Source organism: Lissotriton helveticus, chromosome 12 (genome assembly GCF_964261635.1).
Source record: "Lissotriton helveticus chromosome 12, aLisHel1.1, whole genome shotgun sequence".
NCBI classification, from domain to species: Eukaryota; Metazoa; Chordata; class Amphibia; order Caudata; family Salamandridae; genus Lissotriton; species Lissotriton helveticus.
The window spans coordinates 572,120,457-572,138,464 of record NC_136073.1 but is presented as its reverse complement, the minus strand read 5'-3'; the positions used below and the strand labels follow the sequence as shown (position 1 = coordinate 572,138,464).

Genomic DNA, 18,008 nt, shown 5'->3' with positions numbered 1-18,008 from the left:
AGCCTTCTACCAGTAATCTTTGCAATGCATCAAGTACAGATTTTTTGATTAATCCATATACAGCAGAAGAGATAATCAAAATAATCAAAAAGGGCAAATCTAATGGGGCGCCAGGCCCAAATGGCATCCCACAAGCAGTTTATAAATATGCACCAGAATTTTGGGGCCCACGCCTAGCGAAACTGTTTGCAGACGTGCAAAGTTGCAATCAAGTCCCCGAAAGTTGGCAAGGATCTATAGTTATGCCAATAGACAAAGGTGGTGATAGATCAAATCCGACCAACTATAGATTAATTGCACTGCAGGACGTAGAGGCAAAATACTTTGCTTCGCTACTTTTAAACGACTTGGTAACTTGGTCAGATGAAAGAGAGTTGATCCCTATCAACCAAACAGCGTTCAGAAAAGGGATTGGTACAACATCAAATATCCTATCCATCAGCATGATAGCGGAAAAATGCTTGAGTAGAAAACAGGATTTGAACTTGTGTTTCATAGATCTTCATGCGGCCTTCGACAGTGTTGACCGAAACCTGTTATGGTCGAAATTAATAGCATGGTCTATCCCAGAGAACATCTTGAGGGGCCTGTTGTTATTCTATTCCGACACCTGGTCGCAAGTCAAAATAGGGGATGGATCCCGGCTGTCGAGAAAAGTGTTTACATCGATTGGCTTAAAACAAGGGTGTGTCCTTGCACCTCATCTATTCAACCTTTTCATCTCAGACCTCTCCGGGAAATTGAACAACTGTCGGGCACATCCTCCGAAATTAGGTAATTTGCAGCTTACACATTTAGCATATGCCGATTATATTGTCCTTATGAGTCTAACGAAAGTGGGTCTAATTAGACTAGCAACAGAACTCTCAGCTTTCCTGTCGGTAAATAAGTTGGCTTTAAATGCTACAAAAACTAAAACAATGTTAATAACCAACCGTCATGTATCACAACACTCTATCTGGTTAGAAGGTAAACCGTTGGAGAAAGTCTCTAATTATAAATATCTGGGTTACTATATCGACAATAAGCTCAACCTATTGGCCCAGAAAAAATATCTGACGCAAAGAGCGGGAGCTTTAATATTCGGGCTAAGCACTCTTTCAAAGAAATTGGAAGGACCATCATTAAAACCACTATTAACTGTGATGGCGAATAAGGTTCTTCCCACGCTGACATATGCAAGTGCAGCAATGTACGGAAAGGATGCGGACCTATTAAACAGCTTAATAACTAAAATGTATAAAAAGATACTCCGACTACCCAACAAGGCTTCACCTGCGCAAATGCGCTTTGAATTTGGCCTAAAAAACGAAACATTGGGAAGACTATATTCGTATATCAAGGTGTGGTACCAGATTATGAAAAAAGCAACTGTCAATAATCTTAATACTTTTCTTTGGCAGGAGCTGAAAACACATAAAAACTCAAAAGCAAATCAATTTTTAACGCATGCATTGGAGGCAACATGCTCCGCAAATCTTTGGGACAAAAACTTGCCATTTGCCGCATTAAAACAGGCTCTAAATAAAGTGGCAAAATTTCACTCCTTGGTTACGGACAAAGACATTTTCTCGCACCGTTCCCACTCTTGGGCCGTGATAAACGATTATAAGGCACTTACCCCTGCATTTTACTTGGAAACAACCTACTCGATCTTTATTAAGAAAAAGCTAATGGACCTGAGATTTGGCACGAAGCCGTCATCTGCCGACTGTGTGGTAGTCCCAAAGAAGATCTAATCCATATAATTTGTCATTGCAAAATGTTAAGTAAGGAACGGTTATACTTCTTAAAGCATTCCTTTCGGATTAACAGGTTACGGACATGTAGATCCGCCATTATTGGAGGTCTGGACTCAACCGCCCTCTTAATACACTGCAAGCTGGTAAAGTTCTTGCAGAGATTCGAGAATCGCCTTAAAACTGCTGGAAGTCCTCAAATTGTTGATGGATAATTCCTCACACCTCATTTTTGTTTTAATTACTACATTTTTAATGTGACTGTTTTCTGTTTTAATGAATATTTTAAAAGTTTTTTTATATATTTTTTTTATTTGGTTGTGCGCTGTTAACGAAATCGTTATGGTTTTAATTAACTAAACAATAAAGTTCAAATTTCAAATAAAAAAAAAAAAATCACTGCTTCCCTTTCCTGGTTTGCAAACTTCGGCAGCCATCTCTCACCCTTTTCCTAGTGGCTCCCACATGGGCACAGCAACCATGGTTCACCACTCGGCTAGAACACTTGGTAGTTCCAAACCAGGTACTGCCGAACAGGCATGACCTTCTAACACACAACCATAGAGGAAGCAGACACCCAGACCCCAGGTCCATCAACCTTGCAGTCTGGCTCCTGAAGTCCTAGAGTTTGGTTATTAAAATGTGCCACAACCCTGTAAGGACATTCCCAAAGAAGCACACAGGCCCACTACTCGGGCCTGTTGCGCTGGAAAATTGAAAAGATTTGTTCACTGCTGCCATTCCAAACACAATGATCCTTTGGGGGCCAAGGTTCAAGACATTGGGCCTGATTACGAGTTTGGCTGCCTTATTGCTATGTCCCCGTGGCAGCGGTTCCAAGAAGGCCACTATATTACGATGCCACTGCTGGGCCAACGGCGGTGTTTCTGATGGCAGGAAATATTTTTTCATATGCGTCAATGCAGGTGTGTATATTTTTTTGATGGCACAAGTGCTAAATGTACACATATGCATGACACATGTGAAAAAATACCTACTATGAGTACTTTCCCATTGCTAGAATCCAGACCATATGTGCCTAGTTCAGTCAATAAGATAATAGTGCAAAACGGACTTACCTGAATTTTGGTGCCGACAAGGTCGTTTTCTTAGTGGTCCAGATGCTGCTGAGAAGGAGGACTCTGGGGGTAGGGATCCACATGGGAGAATGAAGGGAAGGAAAGGAAATGGGTGAGTGCGCACCCTAATTCCTTCGATTCCGCCGACTCGAAGCAGACGGTCTTCCTGCCACGGTCGGCTCGAGGGAAAGCCAACTCATAATTCTGACAACGGTTAACTTGTCTGTACCACCCTCTGACAACTGCTTTATCCCTATCGCTGTTGTGGCGGTCTGCAAATGACTGGCAGCGTTGACGGGACTCCGGCGTTCTTTCCTTCAACAGACTGTCAACATTGTAATTCAGCAGGTGGACCGCCAGCTGTGCGGTAGGGAGTCCGACGCCACTTCAACAGCGTTCTTTTACTGCTGAACTTGTAATCAGGCCCCTTGTCTGTTACTTAATCTATTTACAAACCTCTGGTTTAGCTTTTACATCTAAAAGGCCACGTTTAGTAGTAGTTCCCTCATATCTACAAAACAGACAACACATTTCACTGTTTAGGATTCCAGTCATTTAGGCCTTTCTTGAATGTCTTAAAAGAGTTATTCCTCCTAGGGTACCATCAGCGTCCACTTGGAATCTTAATATTGTATTAACCAGACTAATGAGACCTCCATTTGAGCCCCTCCACACCTGCCCCCTCCAGTTTCTATCAAGAAAAGTATCATTCCTAATTGCAATCAATTCTCTCAGATGTGTCAGTGAGCTCAGGCATTAACTTTAGAAGAACCCATCTTCCAACTGTATTGAGATAGGGTGGTACTGCGTACCAACCCTAAATTTCTACCAAAGGTAGGTTCTCAATTCCATCTTAATCAATTTATTGAGTTACCAGTTTTTATTCCCCCCCACCTGATTCGGTTGTGGAAAGGGCTATACATATGCTAGATGTTAAATGAGCCCTTATGTATTGCATCAACAGTACCAAAACATTTAGAAAGTCACAACAACTTTTTGCTTTTTCAAAACCACACAAAGGCAGGGCCATATCTAAAGCAGGTATTGCACTTTGGATTGTTAAATGTGTACAAATTTGCTATACTAATGCAAAAATAAATCTGCCTATCCCTCCTAGAGTTCATTCCAGGATAGGAGCATCAATCGCCTTTTTAGGCAATATATCTATAGCTGACATATGTAAGGCAGCTTCGTGGTCTACACCACATAAATTTACAAAGCATTACTGTGTAGATGTGCTGACCGGTCAACAAGCCTATGTGGGTTAAGCTGTTCTACGTAAATTATTTCAAACAAATGTAACTCCCAGAGGTTAACCACCGCTTCTGGAGAAGGACTGCTTTACAGTCCAAGCTAAGCATGTGTATATACTGTCCCATATGCCTCGAACGGATAATGTTACTTAGTAAGCATCTGTTCTTAGCATGCAGTGCTATGGATTCACATGTGCCCACCCTACTCCCTAGAGACCTGTGTTTGTTAAATATAATCACAACCTTTATCAGCATGGATATCTCACTATACTACATTCTGCTCCACATTCCATCCTCACCGCCTTGCTGGAAAACAATCTAAAATTGGAGTTGATGCATTACCAGCTTTTGAGTCACCATACCTTGTGACTTCAAATACTTTCCTTGAAGAATAACAACTTGCACACATCCGATCCCAACAATAGATGGTGGGATTATGCTAAGCATGTGAACCAACAGCACCACATGCCAAGAACAGATGTTGACTGAGTAAGTAACACTATCCCACCTCTAAGTACCAGGATTGTGGACAACAAATTCCCAAAACAATAAAAGCCCATTCTACTAATGAAATGGCAGCTTCATGATCTGAGTAGAGGGGGGTCTCTATAAGAAAGATTTGTAAAGCGGCTACATGGACCTCTGCCTCTACATTTATTTTGCATCGTAGATTACATATAGTTCAGGATTCTGATTGAGACTTTGGTTAAATGGTTATTTTGGGAGCTATGTTAAGCTAGAAGTTATTGCTCCTTTATGTTCTTTTTCTTTTCTCATCTCTTCTGATATAGCTTTTTCAGGAGAAATATGAAACACAAGATAATATAATAAATGGATATTTTCAAGGGTAGGGTTTAAATGAAGAATAAAGATTCTTATCAATTCTACTTCATTGTGTTTTTGTGTGTTTGTTTGGCTGATAAAGGGTAATAGCATGGGCATACCTTGTTTAGTAAGGAATGGGACGAGGACAGGAAAGACAATGTAATTCCACCGTGTTACTTCATCAGCCTCTAGCGAAGGGCTTGGTAAAGAACAGGAGGTGTGAGGAGCGGGGAAGGTATTTATGGATAGCTCCACAAAACATAATAAAAATAAAAAACAGCAGCTTAGCAGGCTAAGAAAAAAAGGGAAAGAATGAGCACATTCACTGATTTACCAAACACTGGGATAAGTAAGGAGGAATCGAGTAATGAAGATTACTGGTAGGTATTCCAGGCACTAGATGTCAACCACTGCCTTCCTTTTTTGCTCTCTCTGTAGTAAACTTTAACTCCCAAAGCACGCCTGCTCTTAATCTGCAATATTCCTCAAACAGGTACTCGATGATAAAAATATGGGTCGACGGTTCCGTGCCAGCAACTACCAAAGCACGACTAGGGTTAAACCCTTCAATTGCAGCATGCCAATGCGACTAGATGACGGCTGGAATCAAATCCAATTTAATCTTTCCGACTTCACTCGAAGAGCGTATGGCACTAACTTCATTGAGACACTAAGAGTACAGGTATGCACTCAAGCGAACAGTTTGGTTTCTACTAGCGGAGCAAAAAACACCATGCAATGATATGTAAAAATTGGGAAGGGTGTGGGTTGAACATTTACAAGTTTATGTAATTAAACCCAAGTGTCAAATTTCAAAAATAGCACATAGTTTAGTGAACAAGTCCTGTTATGAGGGGCCTAAGAATATAAATATAGCATGGGAGGAAAGGGAGCGGAGATTTGATGGCAATCTCTAAATCACCTTCCCCCACCTTTGGGATATCCATTGATTAGGCAAGACTCTCTCACACACACGTGTATGATGGTTGGGCATTTCTCATTGGTAGGCTGATGTATGTGTTTTCCTCATGAATGTGTAAAATCCCAAGCCTGTTACATGCAACAAAGACAGGGTTTACATAATTTCAATGGACCATGAATATCAAAGGATAGTCCTCTTTATATATTTCTAAGGGGACGGACATGGGGAACAGCAACCTATCACTCGCAAGAAAGTATTTTGTTGCATTTTTTATAACGTTCCTGTGAGAAAATGTGGTGTATTATATGGTGTGGTAGTGCAACCTCTTAGAGTAAACACTTACCAACTCCTTTAGGACATTTGCTTTTCGTCTGTCAAACCCTCAGCGCAGTCCTGGTTAGCGTGGCACTGAGCAGCAAGGCTTACTCAGAGGAACCAATGTTAAGCATTTAAACAGCCCAAAACAATAGAAGAAATTGACACAGCACTCAAGAAATCCCATACCGATTTAAAAATAAGTTGCATTTTTATGGTTCAATTCTTTTGATTGGCATTGCAAAAGGAACAAACTATGCCGACATCGGCTTTCTTAGTCACCAGTAGATCCGAAGACCACTGAGCGATGCAGACGTGTTAATGCTATTGTAGAGTTGGCAAACAATCCCAATCCCATCTACCCCTCACACCCACACAGGGATGCATATGACATAATAGCATTGGATTTGCTTAGAAATTGTCTGCTTGAGGGGCGTGATCTGGCAAGGTAGATGGCCGCCTAAACGAGGCGCTCCGCTCCGGGTTGGCACCCATACGGAGGCAGAGTTACTTACAGCGAATCCGGGACCAACAGTGAGACGCTCCCGAGCAGGCTGAATAACGCAGCCATGCCTGGCATGTGTTTTTGTCTGCTGGTGACCTCTTTTTGAGGCTTTTACAGAATAAGCAGAGGCTTTTCAGTCACAAGGTATTTTCACCCTTTTAGGATATTATTGATGTTAAGAGCTTTTACAATGAAGATAAATCTGCTCAGAGGAGTGCCTGCGTTCAGCTCCGCAGTATTGCAACAATTTATTCTCAGACGGACAATTATTTCTACGATTGTTTCCTCAGAAAAACTTGCTCTGGTTCATGCCAGCATGTCTTTTGGGTCAATAAATTGAGAACTGACATTTGTCTTTTTACGATATGTAGTTTGCTGGAATTTACATACAAATTACCTTTGACTGTGGGCAAGGATAAACGAAGTCCACTTGGAGCTGTATCTGAAGCTTGATAGATCCGCCTTAACAAGTATTAGTTTATTGAGGTTTTCCTCGCATCACTGCAGCTATTTGTGCACAGAGACTCAGTAGTTGCAAGCCCTCATAACACCTTGTTGGTACCTTTTAAATATTGTAGAACAAAAGTATTATTCTGTTATACTGAGTACTACCTTTCATGGTCTTTCGTCAACCTCTGTCATGAAGTCTGTCTCATGCATTCACGGTTCTTGAGTAAATATTAAGTGTTCAGATGTCTACCTCTGGGAAATGAGGTTTTTCAGCGAAGAATTCTGACACTGTTTACCTCATCAATACAAAGTTACCGCTTCCCAACTTGACCCTGACAACTCACAATAACAGTTTGGCAAAGCTCAGATACTGGGTTGTTTAAATCCAACTAAAGTTTACAACAGTCTATATGCCTGACATCCTGTCAAAGAACATTAAGTAATTACAAACTACTTCATCCCTACCAACAAGTTTACCTTGTTATTTTTATCTCTTCAAAAATTTTAGGTAATGCCTAATAATAAGAACAAGCACACATCTTACAAACAGCTACTATTTGTTGACGGACTTAAGCAACCAAATACTATGTCTGCAAAGAGCTCTACCTCACCGTCAACTAATCAACGCCGTACTACTTAAACTGCATTACCAGGAGATACTATGGACCGTCTTTTATAAGAAATTTCAACTTTTAGTTGGTGTTTGACGGACATGGACATTAACATTTCTTCCCTTGTATCAGAGGCTAAATTAATAAGAGCAGATATAGTGCAGTGTCATACTAAAACAGAAGGTCTGGAACAATGCCTGGCAAAGGTTGAAAATAAACTTGATTCAGTACAAAGTAGAGATCAATAATTATTGTTTCTCGTTAGCAAGCTGGTTGATTTGGAAGATCGCAGTAGGAGCGACAATATTCGTTTCTTTGGTTTTCCAGAGAAAATTGAAGGCCAGAATACTAGAAACTTTTTATGTGATATTCTCTTCCAAATGGTTGGTATTCATTTTGATCCAATTGCTTGAAATTCAACGTGCACACCGTCTTGGTCCTATATGTAAAGGCCTAGATACTTGCCCAAGACCCCTCATAGCCTGTTTTTTGAGGCACGATCAGGCTAGACAATTATTTACAGTGGCACGTACACAGAGCTCTTACTGCTATGAAGGTCATGAAATCAGAATGGCAGCTGACTTTTCTAGAGAAACTAATGAACAGCGGAAAACATTTTTATCTATGCGGCCTCAAATATGGAAAATGGACACCAAATATGGTTTGTTTGATCCTGCCTTTTTCCGTGTCACCAAGAATGATGATTCAAGGGACTTCTAGAACCCAGAAGAGTTACGACATTTCCTAGATGAGATGAAGATGCAGGATATGGACACACAACCTTCATCTATGCTTCAGATTCCTCAAAGTCTTCAACCTACTCACCACCTTGTAGATAACAGACGTCGAATCCCGGGTGAAGTTTGTCAATGTGGCAGAGAATCCGAGAGATTGAATTGTACACAAGAAGATAAAACCTCAGCTTTGCAGACAGTATCTAATTTCACCCTAGACAAATCTTGTTCTCCTTTAAAATCCCCTTCAGATGGAGAATAGTCCTCAATGTCATGTTTCTCCTATTGTAAATTAAAATGTTAGCTTGTGATTTCTATATTCATGATTCATAGAGAAACAACCACCTTTCATTATTCAGAATAAGTGATCCCTCCATATGCATCAGATGAGTATCGTTCACACTATTTCTCTATTAACTTCCTTATGATTGTTGTCAAAGTTTCAAATATAATGTTTATATGAATTTAATTTTAGTCACCTTAAGATCTGGAATTTACTTATTTACCTATTATATTAATTATTATAAAGTTGTATTTACTATATAATATTTACTGTCAAGATTTGTACTTTCTTATGCATGATATTTTTACAGTTTTATAGGAACACACTTTCTTAATCTATTGAAAATTGGAGATTATTTAACATCTCCCATAGATAGCAACAGGGTTCTTTAGAGATAAACCCCTTAACATTAAAATCTGATTATAATTAATTTCTCACTCTCTATATGCATACATTAGCCTTTACACTTAGGATGAATGTTCATTGCATGAATTATTTTATTATTCATCATTGATATTATTTATTGGACAATACTTTCTTTTCTGCCCATCTTTCCAAATGTATTTAATTGGTAGATTCATTGTCATCTGAAATATATTCTATTTGCAATCTTTTATAAATATGTCTACTACATTATATTTATAGTTATGAATGTAATCTAATATATTTTATGTCTTTTATGCTATATTTTAACTGAAATGTTCTTATTATTTTATATTATTGGCATGTATATCCCTTTAACCTATTTTCTAGATTCTTTTTTTTTATATATTCTGCACATGACTGATTAGATGTTTTATTGTACTTGGCCTTTCCTTTCATGGATCTCCCTAAGCTTAATTGCATTCCCTAGATTCGCACACCTTTTATAAAAAGTCCTGACCTTTGATATATACTCCTGGCGGGGGCCCTGCCTGGAGCGGTGCTCTTGTGAACCCAGACCCGGGGTTAAAGTTCTAATATTGTGGTACTCTATATACCATTATATTGTAATTGAACATATATTTGTATTTTTTCTATATAACACATTTCTTTTCATTGGCTAGTAAATTAACACATGTTGTATTGGTCACTGAAAACCTATTCCTACCTAATTCACTTTCTCCTTCTATTTGGGATCTCAATCTCCATTATCTTTTTTGAGAACAAAAACAGCACAGTAAAACGAAACCCCTAGTACTCTTATAAACATGGTTGTTTCTCATGCCTTATGCGCAATATCATGGAATGTTCATGGTTTAACTCATTACATTAAGAGGAAAAAGTCCTCTCTTAACTTGAATCCAAAAAAGTAGATGTGGCTCTACTTCAAGAGACACATCTTGACAAACTTGAATCAAAGAAATTGTGTGGGGATTGGGTGGGAAAGGTTTTCCACAGCAGTGTACATGATGATAGTTCCTCGGATGCAGGACCTACACCTAAATGTGATGTGGCTATCCTCATTCGAAAACCCCCTTCCAGAGATGGTATCCAAAACATGGGAAGATCCTGACGGCTGCTATGTCTTTGCTAAGTTACGTAGTCGAGATACCCATTTCTGATAGATACATCTGCCGTGTGGATTCCTCACCTTGTGAATATCCCCTTGCGTCAGCAACATTCGGAAATTCTTTTTGTAGGTCGCGCCGACGTGGACTTGGACGTCATAGAGACACAGCATTGCACGCGACTCCGCTGACGTCACCGACGCCTACAATAGGCCCACGCCGGCGTGATGACATCAGTTCCCTTTTTTCCGCGTCGTCAACGCTAACGGTTTCGGGATACTCAGTAGCTTTTGATAGCTCTGTTACTTTTTTTCCTCGTTTCTTTGTTCTCTTGCCTCTTTGTCTCCCTAAAATGTCGACAAAGAAGACTGGATTTAAACCCTGCAGAGAGTGTGGGAAAAGGATGTCCATTACGGACCCACACCAGGACTGTATTTGGTGTTTAAGCTCCGACCACGACGTGGATGGATGTTCGTCATGCCGAAAAATGAACCCAAAGGCCCTGCGAGAGAGGGAGACCAAACTTCTTGTAGCGAAGCTGAAAGCCGATAAAGTAAGGAAGGCTTCAAGATCCCGCTTGAGGAAGTCGAGTTCGAGGTCAAAATCAAAGTCAAGTTCTCGAGAGGCATCGGCTTCGAAGTCCTTGTCAGATCATGCTTCGAGGTCGCATAAGAAGCACAAGAAAAGGAGACATGAGTCTCGGCGTCATTTGGGTGAGAAGTCGGGCTCGAAGTCGAGATCGCCCAAGAAGATTAGATCGAAGGTGATCCCACCGCAAGAGGCTTCGGATCGGGAAGGTGAGGCCTCGCCTTCGGAGTCACAAGTTCAATCTCCGACTCCGGTTTCCAATCCGACTCCGACGCCGTCTCCGGCTCAAGAAGAGGTAGAGGAAGTTCCTAATGAGGAAGAAGAATCGGCGCCTGTTGAAGAGCCGGATTCGAATCTGCCTCGAGATCAGCCTGAGGGTGATCATCCACCTTTTCCTGCACCAGGTCAGGATCCATCAGCATTCCTGAACACTATGTATGGTGTATTCTCGAGATCATGGTACCCCTCTGGTGCACCTTCGGGTCCCATGGGTCCAATGGCATTTAATTTGGGTGTTCCACACTCTTATGACCCGGCACCTTTCATGCCGTATATGCCAGCCGCGACGCCGCTGTGGCAGTACCCGGCTCCGCCGAGGTCGACGCCGGCTGGACCGAAGTCGACGACTCCGGTACCGGCGTCGCCCGCTCCAAGCAGGTCTTTGGAGCATCCATCTAAGCCTTCGGATTCTGTACCGACGTCGGCTCCGTCAGAGTTGGTGGTGGATCCGACTGCGATCCGTGTAAAGGAGAGGTCCAGAAGGGAAGCACAACGCCTCCTGGAGGAACGGAGGTATTACGAGTCTCACCCAGACTTGGAAGAAGGTGAACTGGATGAGGATTGTTTCGAAGAGCTGGCTGATGCTAGTGGCCTTGATTTTTCCCCAGAGTGGGAGTTGCCATCAGGTCCGGATACACCTTCTAAGGATGTCCAACCATATCACGTGGTAATGGGGAAGGCAGCAGGACTTTTAGGTTTGACATTACCAACTGTTGAGTTTAAGTCAAATCTGCTTACAGAAGTACTCCATTCACCAAGCTCAGCTGTGGAACCGTTACTCCCATTTAATGAGGCATTAACTGAACCTATTATGGAGGTGTGGAAAAAGCCTCTTTCTGCTCCTGCTGTCTCAAAAAGTGTGGCGAGGAGATATAGGGTGGCTCCCGAAGATCCTGCCTTTTTATCATCTCACCCTTCTCCTGAAAGCCTGGTGATTCAGGTTGCGTGCTCTAAAAAGTCGGTTGGTGCTTTTCCCCAAGTGCCTGGTGACAAGGAGGCCAAGAAGCAGGATCAAGTGTCCAAGAAAACTTTCTCCTCCGCAAGTATGGCGTTAAAGTCAACGAATGCCACTTGTCTCATGGGGAGGTATGTGCACGCACTTATGGACTCAATGCGTTTGTTGATTCCAAAAGTTCCAGAAGACTGCAGGGGTGACTTTGAGGAGGTGTTATCTGATACTCAAGCGGCAGCTCGTCAAGTTATCCAGAGCGGTCTAGATACTGCAGATTCTGTGGCACGGATCATGGGCACTGCGGTTGCCACAAGACGATCAGCTTGGATGAAATCCTCGGATTTGTCTGCGGATGTGCAGTCTGCACTGTTAGATCTACCATTTGATGGAGTTGGACTCTTTGGCAAGAAGGCAGATACAGCCTTAGAGAGATTTAAAGACAGCAGAGCAACTGCTAGATCTCTTGGTCTTCAAGTAAGAGGTTCAACGACCAGAAAGTTCAGAGGTTTTTGACGCTCTTCTTTTCTTACCTATAGACAAGGTCAGCAGCAGCAACAACAGCAGCAGCAGCAAAATACCTTGTATAGGTCATACAGGGGAAAGCAAAGGGCACGTCCTCGAGGGCGTCAAGCCTCTTCCTCCTCCACCTCCTCCAACCCCCCAGCCACAGAAAAGCAGCCCTAGATCCGCCATTCAGGATCATGCGGGTCGGGTGGGGGGTCGGCTTACCCACTTTCTACGGGATTGGGACTCGGTTACATCAGATCTTTGGGTTCTCAATCTTGTAGAAAATGGGTATGCCCTTCCCTTTCGGGAATTCCCTCCCAATTACCCGCCTTGCCAAGGTTTTTGCACCGAGGAATATCTGTTACTTCTGCAGGAGGAAGTGCAGACACTGTTAAGAAAGGGTGCGATAGAGGTGGTCCCAGAGCAGGAAAGGGGTCCGGGATGCTACTCCTGGTATTTCCTGATTCCCAAGAAGGATGGCAGACTTCGTCCAATCCTGGATCTCAGGATCTTGAATCTCTATCTGAAACAGGAGAAATTCAAGATGCTCACCCTTGCTCAGGTTCTTCAAGCGCTGCTAGAAGAAGACTGGATGGTGTCACTCGACTTGCAGGATGCGTATTTTCACATCCCAATCCTGAAGTCGCACAGGAAGTATCTCCGTTTTACGGTGGGATCGCAGCACTATCAGTTTGCGGTCCTTCCGTTTGGGCTTACTACTGCGCCTCGAGTCTTCACCAAGGTGATGGCAGTAGTGGCGGCGCATCTCAGAAGGTTGGGGATTCCAGTATTCCCCTATTTGGACGACTGGCTGATCAAAGCAGAGTCGTCAGAGAGAGTGCTTCATCATCTGCAAGAGACAACCCAGTTGTTGTACAGGTTGAGTTTTTCGTTAAATGTACCCAAGTCTCACCTGGTGCCCTCCCAGCGCAACCTGTTCATAGGTGCTGTACTGGACACAACTGTATGTCGCGCATTCCCACCTCCTCAAAGGATTCGCGACATACAGGAAATGATTCCTTTATTTTACAATGGAGCGGTCGTTCCAGTCCTGAAGGTCCTTCGCCTGCTCGGTCTGATGGCTTCATGCATTCTGTTGGTCAACCATGCACGCTGGCACATGAGGGCACTCCAGTGGTGCCTCCGCAGGCAGTGGTATCAGCACAATGGAGATCTCAGGGAGTCAGTGAGGATCTCCAGAGAAGCTGCGGCGGATCTGTCTTGGTGCGGCATGGAAGGCAACCTGTCTCAGGGGAAGCCTTTTCAGTTGCCTCCTCCTGTGGCCACAGTGATAACGGATGCATCCACTCTAGGGTGGGGTGCTCATCTGGGGGATCTGGAGGTCAAGGGTCTTTGGTCTCCAGAGGAAAGGTTACTTCACATCAACCTTCTATAATTGAGGGCGATACGTTTGGCGCTCAAGGCCTTCCTCACTTCCCTTCGCGGTCGTTCGGTCCAGGTCCTGACGGACAACACGACCGCGATGTGGTACATCAACAAACAGGGAGGAGTGGGGTCACAGTGTCTCTGCAGAGAGGCTCTGCGTCTCTGGTCCTGGGTTCAGGACCATCAGATTTGTCTGATGGCAAATCATCTGGCCGGAGTTCTGAACGTTCGTGCAGACAGTCTCAGTCGGCAGTTCTCCGCCGACCAAGAGTGGAGGCTTCACCCGGAGGTGGTTCGTCATGTCTTTCGGACGTGGGGGACTCCTCTGGTGGACCTGTTCGCCACTCGCGAGAATGCTCACTGCCTGTCATTCTGCAGTCTCCAGTTTCCGATGCAAGGAGCCTTGGGGGACGCGTTTCAGTTGAGTTGGGGAAATCAACTCCTTTACGCGTTTCCTCCCATACCTTTGATTTCTCGGGTTCTGAGTAAGATTCGCCAAGACCGGGCCCAAGTCATATTGGTCGCCCTGGACTGGCCAAGAAGGGTGTGGTATACAGATCTTCTCCACCTCTCCTCTCACCCGCCGCTCCGTCTCCCTCTCAGGGCAGACCTCCTCTCTCAGATGGAGGGGAAGGTTCTACACCCCCACCTCCAGACATTACACCTTCATGCCTGGAGATTGAACGGGGCAACCTGAGTTCCTTTTCTCTCCCGCCTGACGTGGTGGATGTCATCTTGTCGGCCAGGCGTGACTACACTAAGTCCATCTATTCTTATAGATGGTCAAAATTTGTCTCTTGGTGTTGGGGGAAATCTATTGACCCTTTGAGAGCCCATTTGTCTGATGTTCTCCAGTTTGCCCTTTCTCTGGCGCAGCAAGGGCTTGCTGTTGCCACAGTTAAGGGCTATATTTCTGCGCTGTCGGCTTTTCTCTGTTTGCCTGATCAGTCATCTCTTTTCAAATCTCCTGTAGTTTTAAGGTTTTTAAAGGGTCTCACAAATAAGTTCCCTCCTGTTCCTTTTATTGTGCCTCAGTGGGACTTAAATATTGTCTTGACCTTTTTGATGGGTGCTCCTTTTGAGCCTCTTCACAAATGTCCTGTGAGGCTTTTGACTCTTAAGACAGTCTTCCTCGTTGCAATAACCTCTGCAAGGAGGGTAAGTGAGCTTCAAGCTCTTAGTTCCAAGCCCCCTTTCTTGACCATTCATGCTGATCGAATTGTTCTTAGGACCAGGGCTGCTTTTCTTCCAAAGGTGGTTACTCCTTTCCACCTTGGTCAATCCATTACCCTCCCTACCTTTTATCCTCCCACACACCCTTCCAAGGAGGAGGAGAGGTTGCACCGCCTGGACCCCAAAAGGGCGGTGTCCTTTTACTTGGACAGATCTAAAGACTATCGTTTGGATGATCAGCTCTTCATTGGGTTTGCTGGCTGCAAAAGAGGAAGAGTGGTCCTTAAAAGAACTTTGTCAAGATGGATCGTCCTCTGTATAAATATCTGCTACTCTTTGGCCGGTAAGGAACCACCAGAGGGTATAAGGGCTCATGCTACAAGAGCTAAGTCTTCAACCTCAGCTTTGGCTAGAGGTGTTCCTGTAGAGGATATTTGTAGGGCGGCAACTTGGTCTTCCCTCCACACTTTCGCGAAGCATTACTGCTTGGATTCCGAAGTGAGGAGGGACGGCCACTTTGCGCGCTCTGTCCTCCAGGATTTCCTGGTTTAGAAGAGTGGACTCCCTCCTCCGGGAGTGGGGACTGCTGTGGGACTCTATTCACAAGGTGAGGAATCCACACGGCAGATGTATCTATCAGAAGAACAAATTACTTACCTTCGGTAACGCTTTTTCTGGTAGATACAATATCTGCCTGTGGATTCCTCACTGACCCACCCGCCTCCCCGTTGTCCACTCTTCTATACCAGAGTTTCTGTAATGTATTTATTTTATTGTCAAGGAGTTGTTTATTTCAAATGTTTTATTGCATTTGCTTCACACTGTGTGTGTTACCTTGATATTTGTACTGCGTATACTGTGTATATGTCTACTGTCATTGGTCCGTCCGTGTGCCTCGAAGGCACGGAAAAAGGGCGAAACTGATGTCATCACGCCGGCGTGGGCCTATTGTAGGCGTCGGTGACATCAGCGGAGTCGCGTGCGATACCGTGTCTCTATGACGTCCAAGTCAACGTCGGCGCGAAGCTACAAAAAGAATTTCCTAATGTTGCTGACGCAAGGGGATATTCACAAGGTGAGGAATCCACAGGCAGATATTGTATCTACCAGAAAAAGCGTTACCGAAGGTAAGTAACTTGTTCATCTGTGTGGGATCAGTTTACGCCCCGACAGGTCCCAAAAAATCCTTCCTCTTGCATTTGAATCGCTTGTTGTCAGAGATTCATGCTTCACAATACCTTATTGGAGGTGATTGGAATTTGGTGAGAGATTCGGTTCTTGACAGGACAGGTCCTCTTGATAAGCATAATGCTGCAGATAGAGCACTTATGAATGATATAATATAACGGTCTTGTAGATCACTGGCGTCTCTGACACCCAAATGATAATGAATACACCTTTACAATCCCCACTCATGGCACTCTTTCTCGGCAGGACTATTTTTTAATCTCTCAAAGTATAGTCCAATCAGTTCAGGAATCCCACATTTTGGCAACATAAATGTCTGATCATTCCCCAGTGTTATTACTTTACAAACAGGGATGACCAGACCAGGTCGCAAACCTTGGAGGATGAATATTCAACGCCACAAAACACCTAACGGCAAAACACAATTACAGTATCATCTTCACAATTACCTTTTCTTAAATCAAGGTACTGTGACTTCTGGTGGGATTATGTGGGCTGCTGCTAAGGCTACTATTCGGGGCAACTTATGCGGGATGCAGCCCAGGTCAATAGGGAAAATGCTACTCAACAGAAAGAACTGGAGCAAGATATTGCACATTTTCACCAGATTATACACTAAAAAACCTACCTTACAAAACCGTAAATCTTTAGAAAAAGCCTGTATGGCACTGAGTGGTCTTATCACCACCATGGCTGAATATGCTTTACAAGAAATGAAAGGGAGGCATTATGAACAGGGAGAAAATGTGGGCAGGCTTTTGGAAGCACAATTGAAACAAAGAGAAGTTGCCATGGCTATTCCAGCCCTAACATCGTCTACAGGTAACATGTTGACCCGCCCTCAGGATATAGTTAATGAATTTGCTGCTTACTATGAATCTCTTAATACCCCAAGTACCCATATAGATCATGACAAAATGATATCCTTTCTTGCAGAAATCGATTTACCTCTCCTCTATGCAGAAGATAGAGCTCTCTTAAATACAGAAATTAGTAAAGTGGAGATATCACAAGCTATAGCAAAACTTCCATATCATAAAGCCCCAGGAGAGGATGGATTCCCTGCAGAATTTTATCGTTGGTCAGGAGATAGCGTGGTAGATTGTTTACATGCTGTATTTCAAGAGGCTGAACATACATCTTCTTTAGGAAGTCTTTCTAATAAAGCAGTAATTGCAGTCCTGCCCAAACAGGGAAAAGATCCACTGCTCTGTAGCAGTTATCATCCTATATCGCTCCTTAATTGTGACATAAAAATCTTGGCCAGTATTCTTGCCTCTTCTCTCCGCGGAGTCATCCCTTCCCTAATTAACCATTCCCAAGTGGGTTTATACCTGGACGTTCTTCTAGAAATCACTTGTGTTCGCTAGCCCATACCCTTCATGTTGCCAAAATACTTCAGAATTATGCCATAGCATTATCACTCAATGCCGAAAAGGCATTTGATCGAGTAGAATGGACATATTTATTTAACATTTTAGAACAATTTGGATTGGGGGATCAATTTATCAATAAAGTAAGATTGCCATATGAACAACCTACCGCTTTAGTTAATTATGTGTGTGGGGGGGGGGTTCTGATGCATTTACAATCAGCAGCGGAACTCGCCAGGGTTGACCCTTGTCATCTCTTCTATTCCTACTTGCTATTGAACCTTTGGCAGCAGCAATCCGTCAGTCAACATCTGTTGTTGGTATCCCTCTCCTGGTGGGAGAATCTAAACTTTATC

At 43.4% G+C, this 18,008-nt stretch overlaps 1 protein-coding gene across 2 annotated transcripts in view; it reads left to right on the top strand.

Annotated features, from left to right (window-relative positions):
* The window catches only part of CFAP20 (cilia and flagella associated protein 20), a 455,963-nt gene that overhangs the window by 365,876 nt on the left and 72,079 nt on the right, over window positions 1-18,008 (top strand). For both annotated transcript variants that reach the window (XM_078669003.1, XM_078669002.1), the window contains exon 4: window positions 5,390-5,578. In XM_078669003.1, the coding sequence (XP_078525129.1) occupies window positions 5,390-5,578 (189 nt within the window). The remainder of the gene's footprint in view (window positions 1-5,389; window positions 5,579-18,008) is intronic.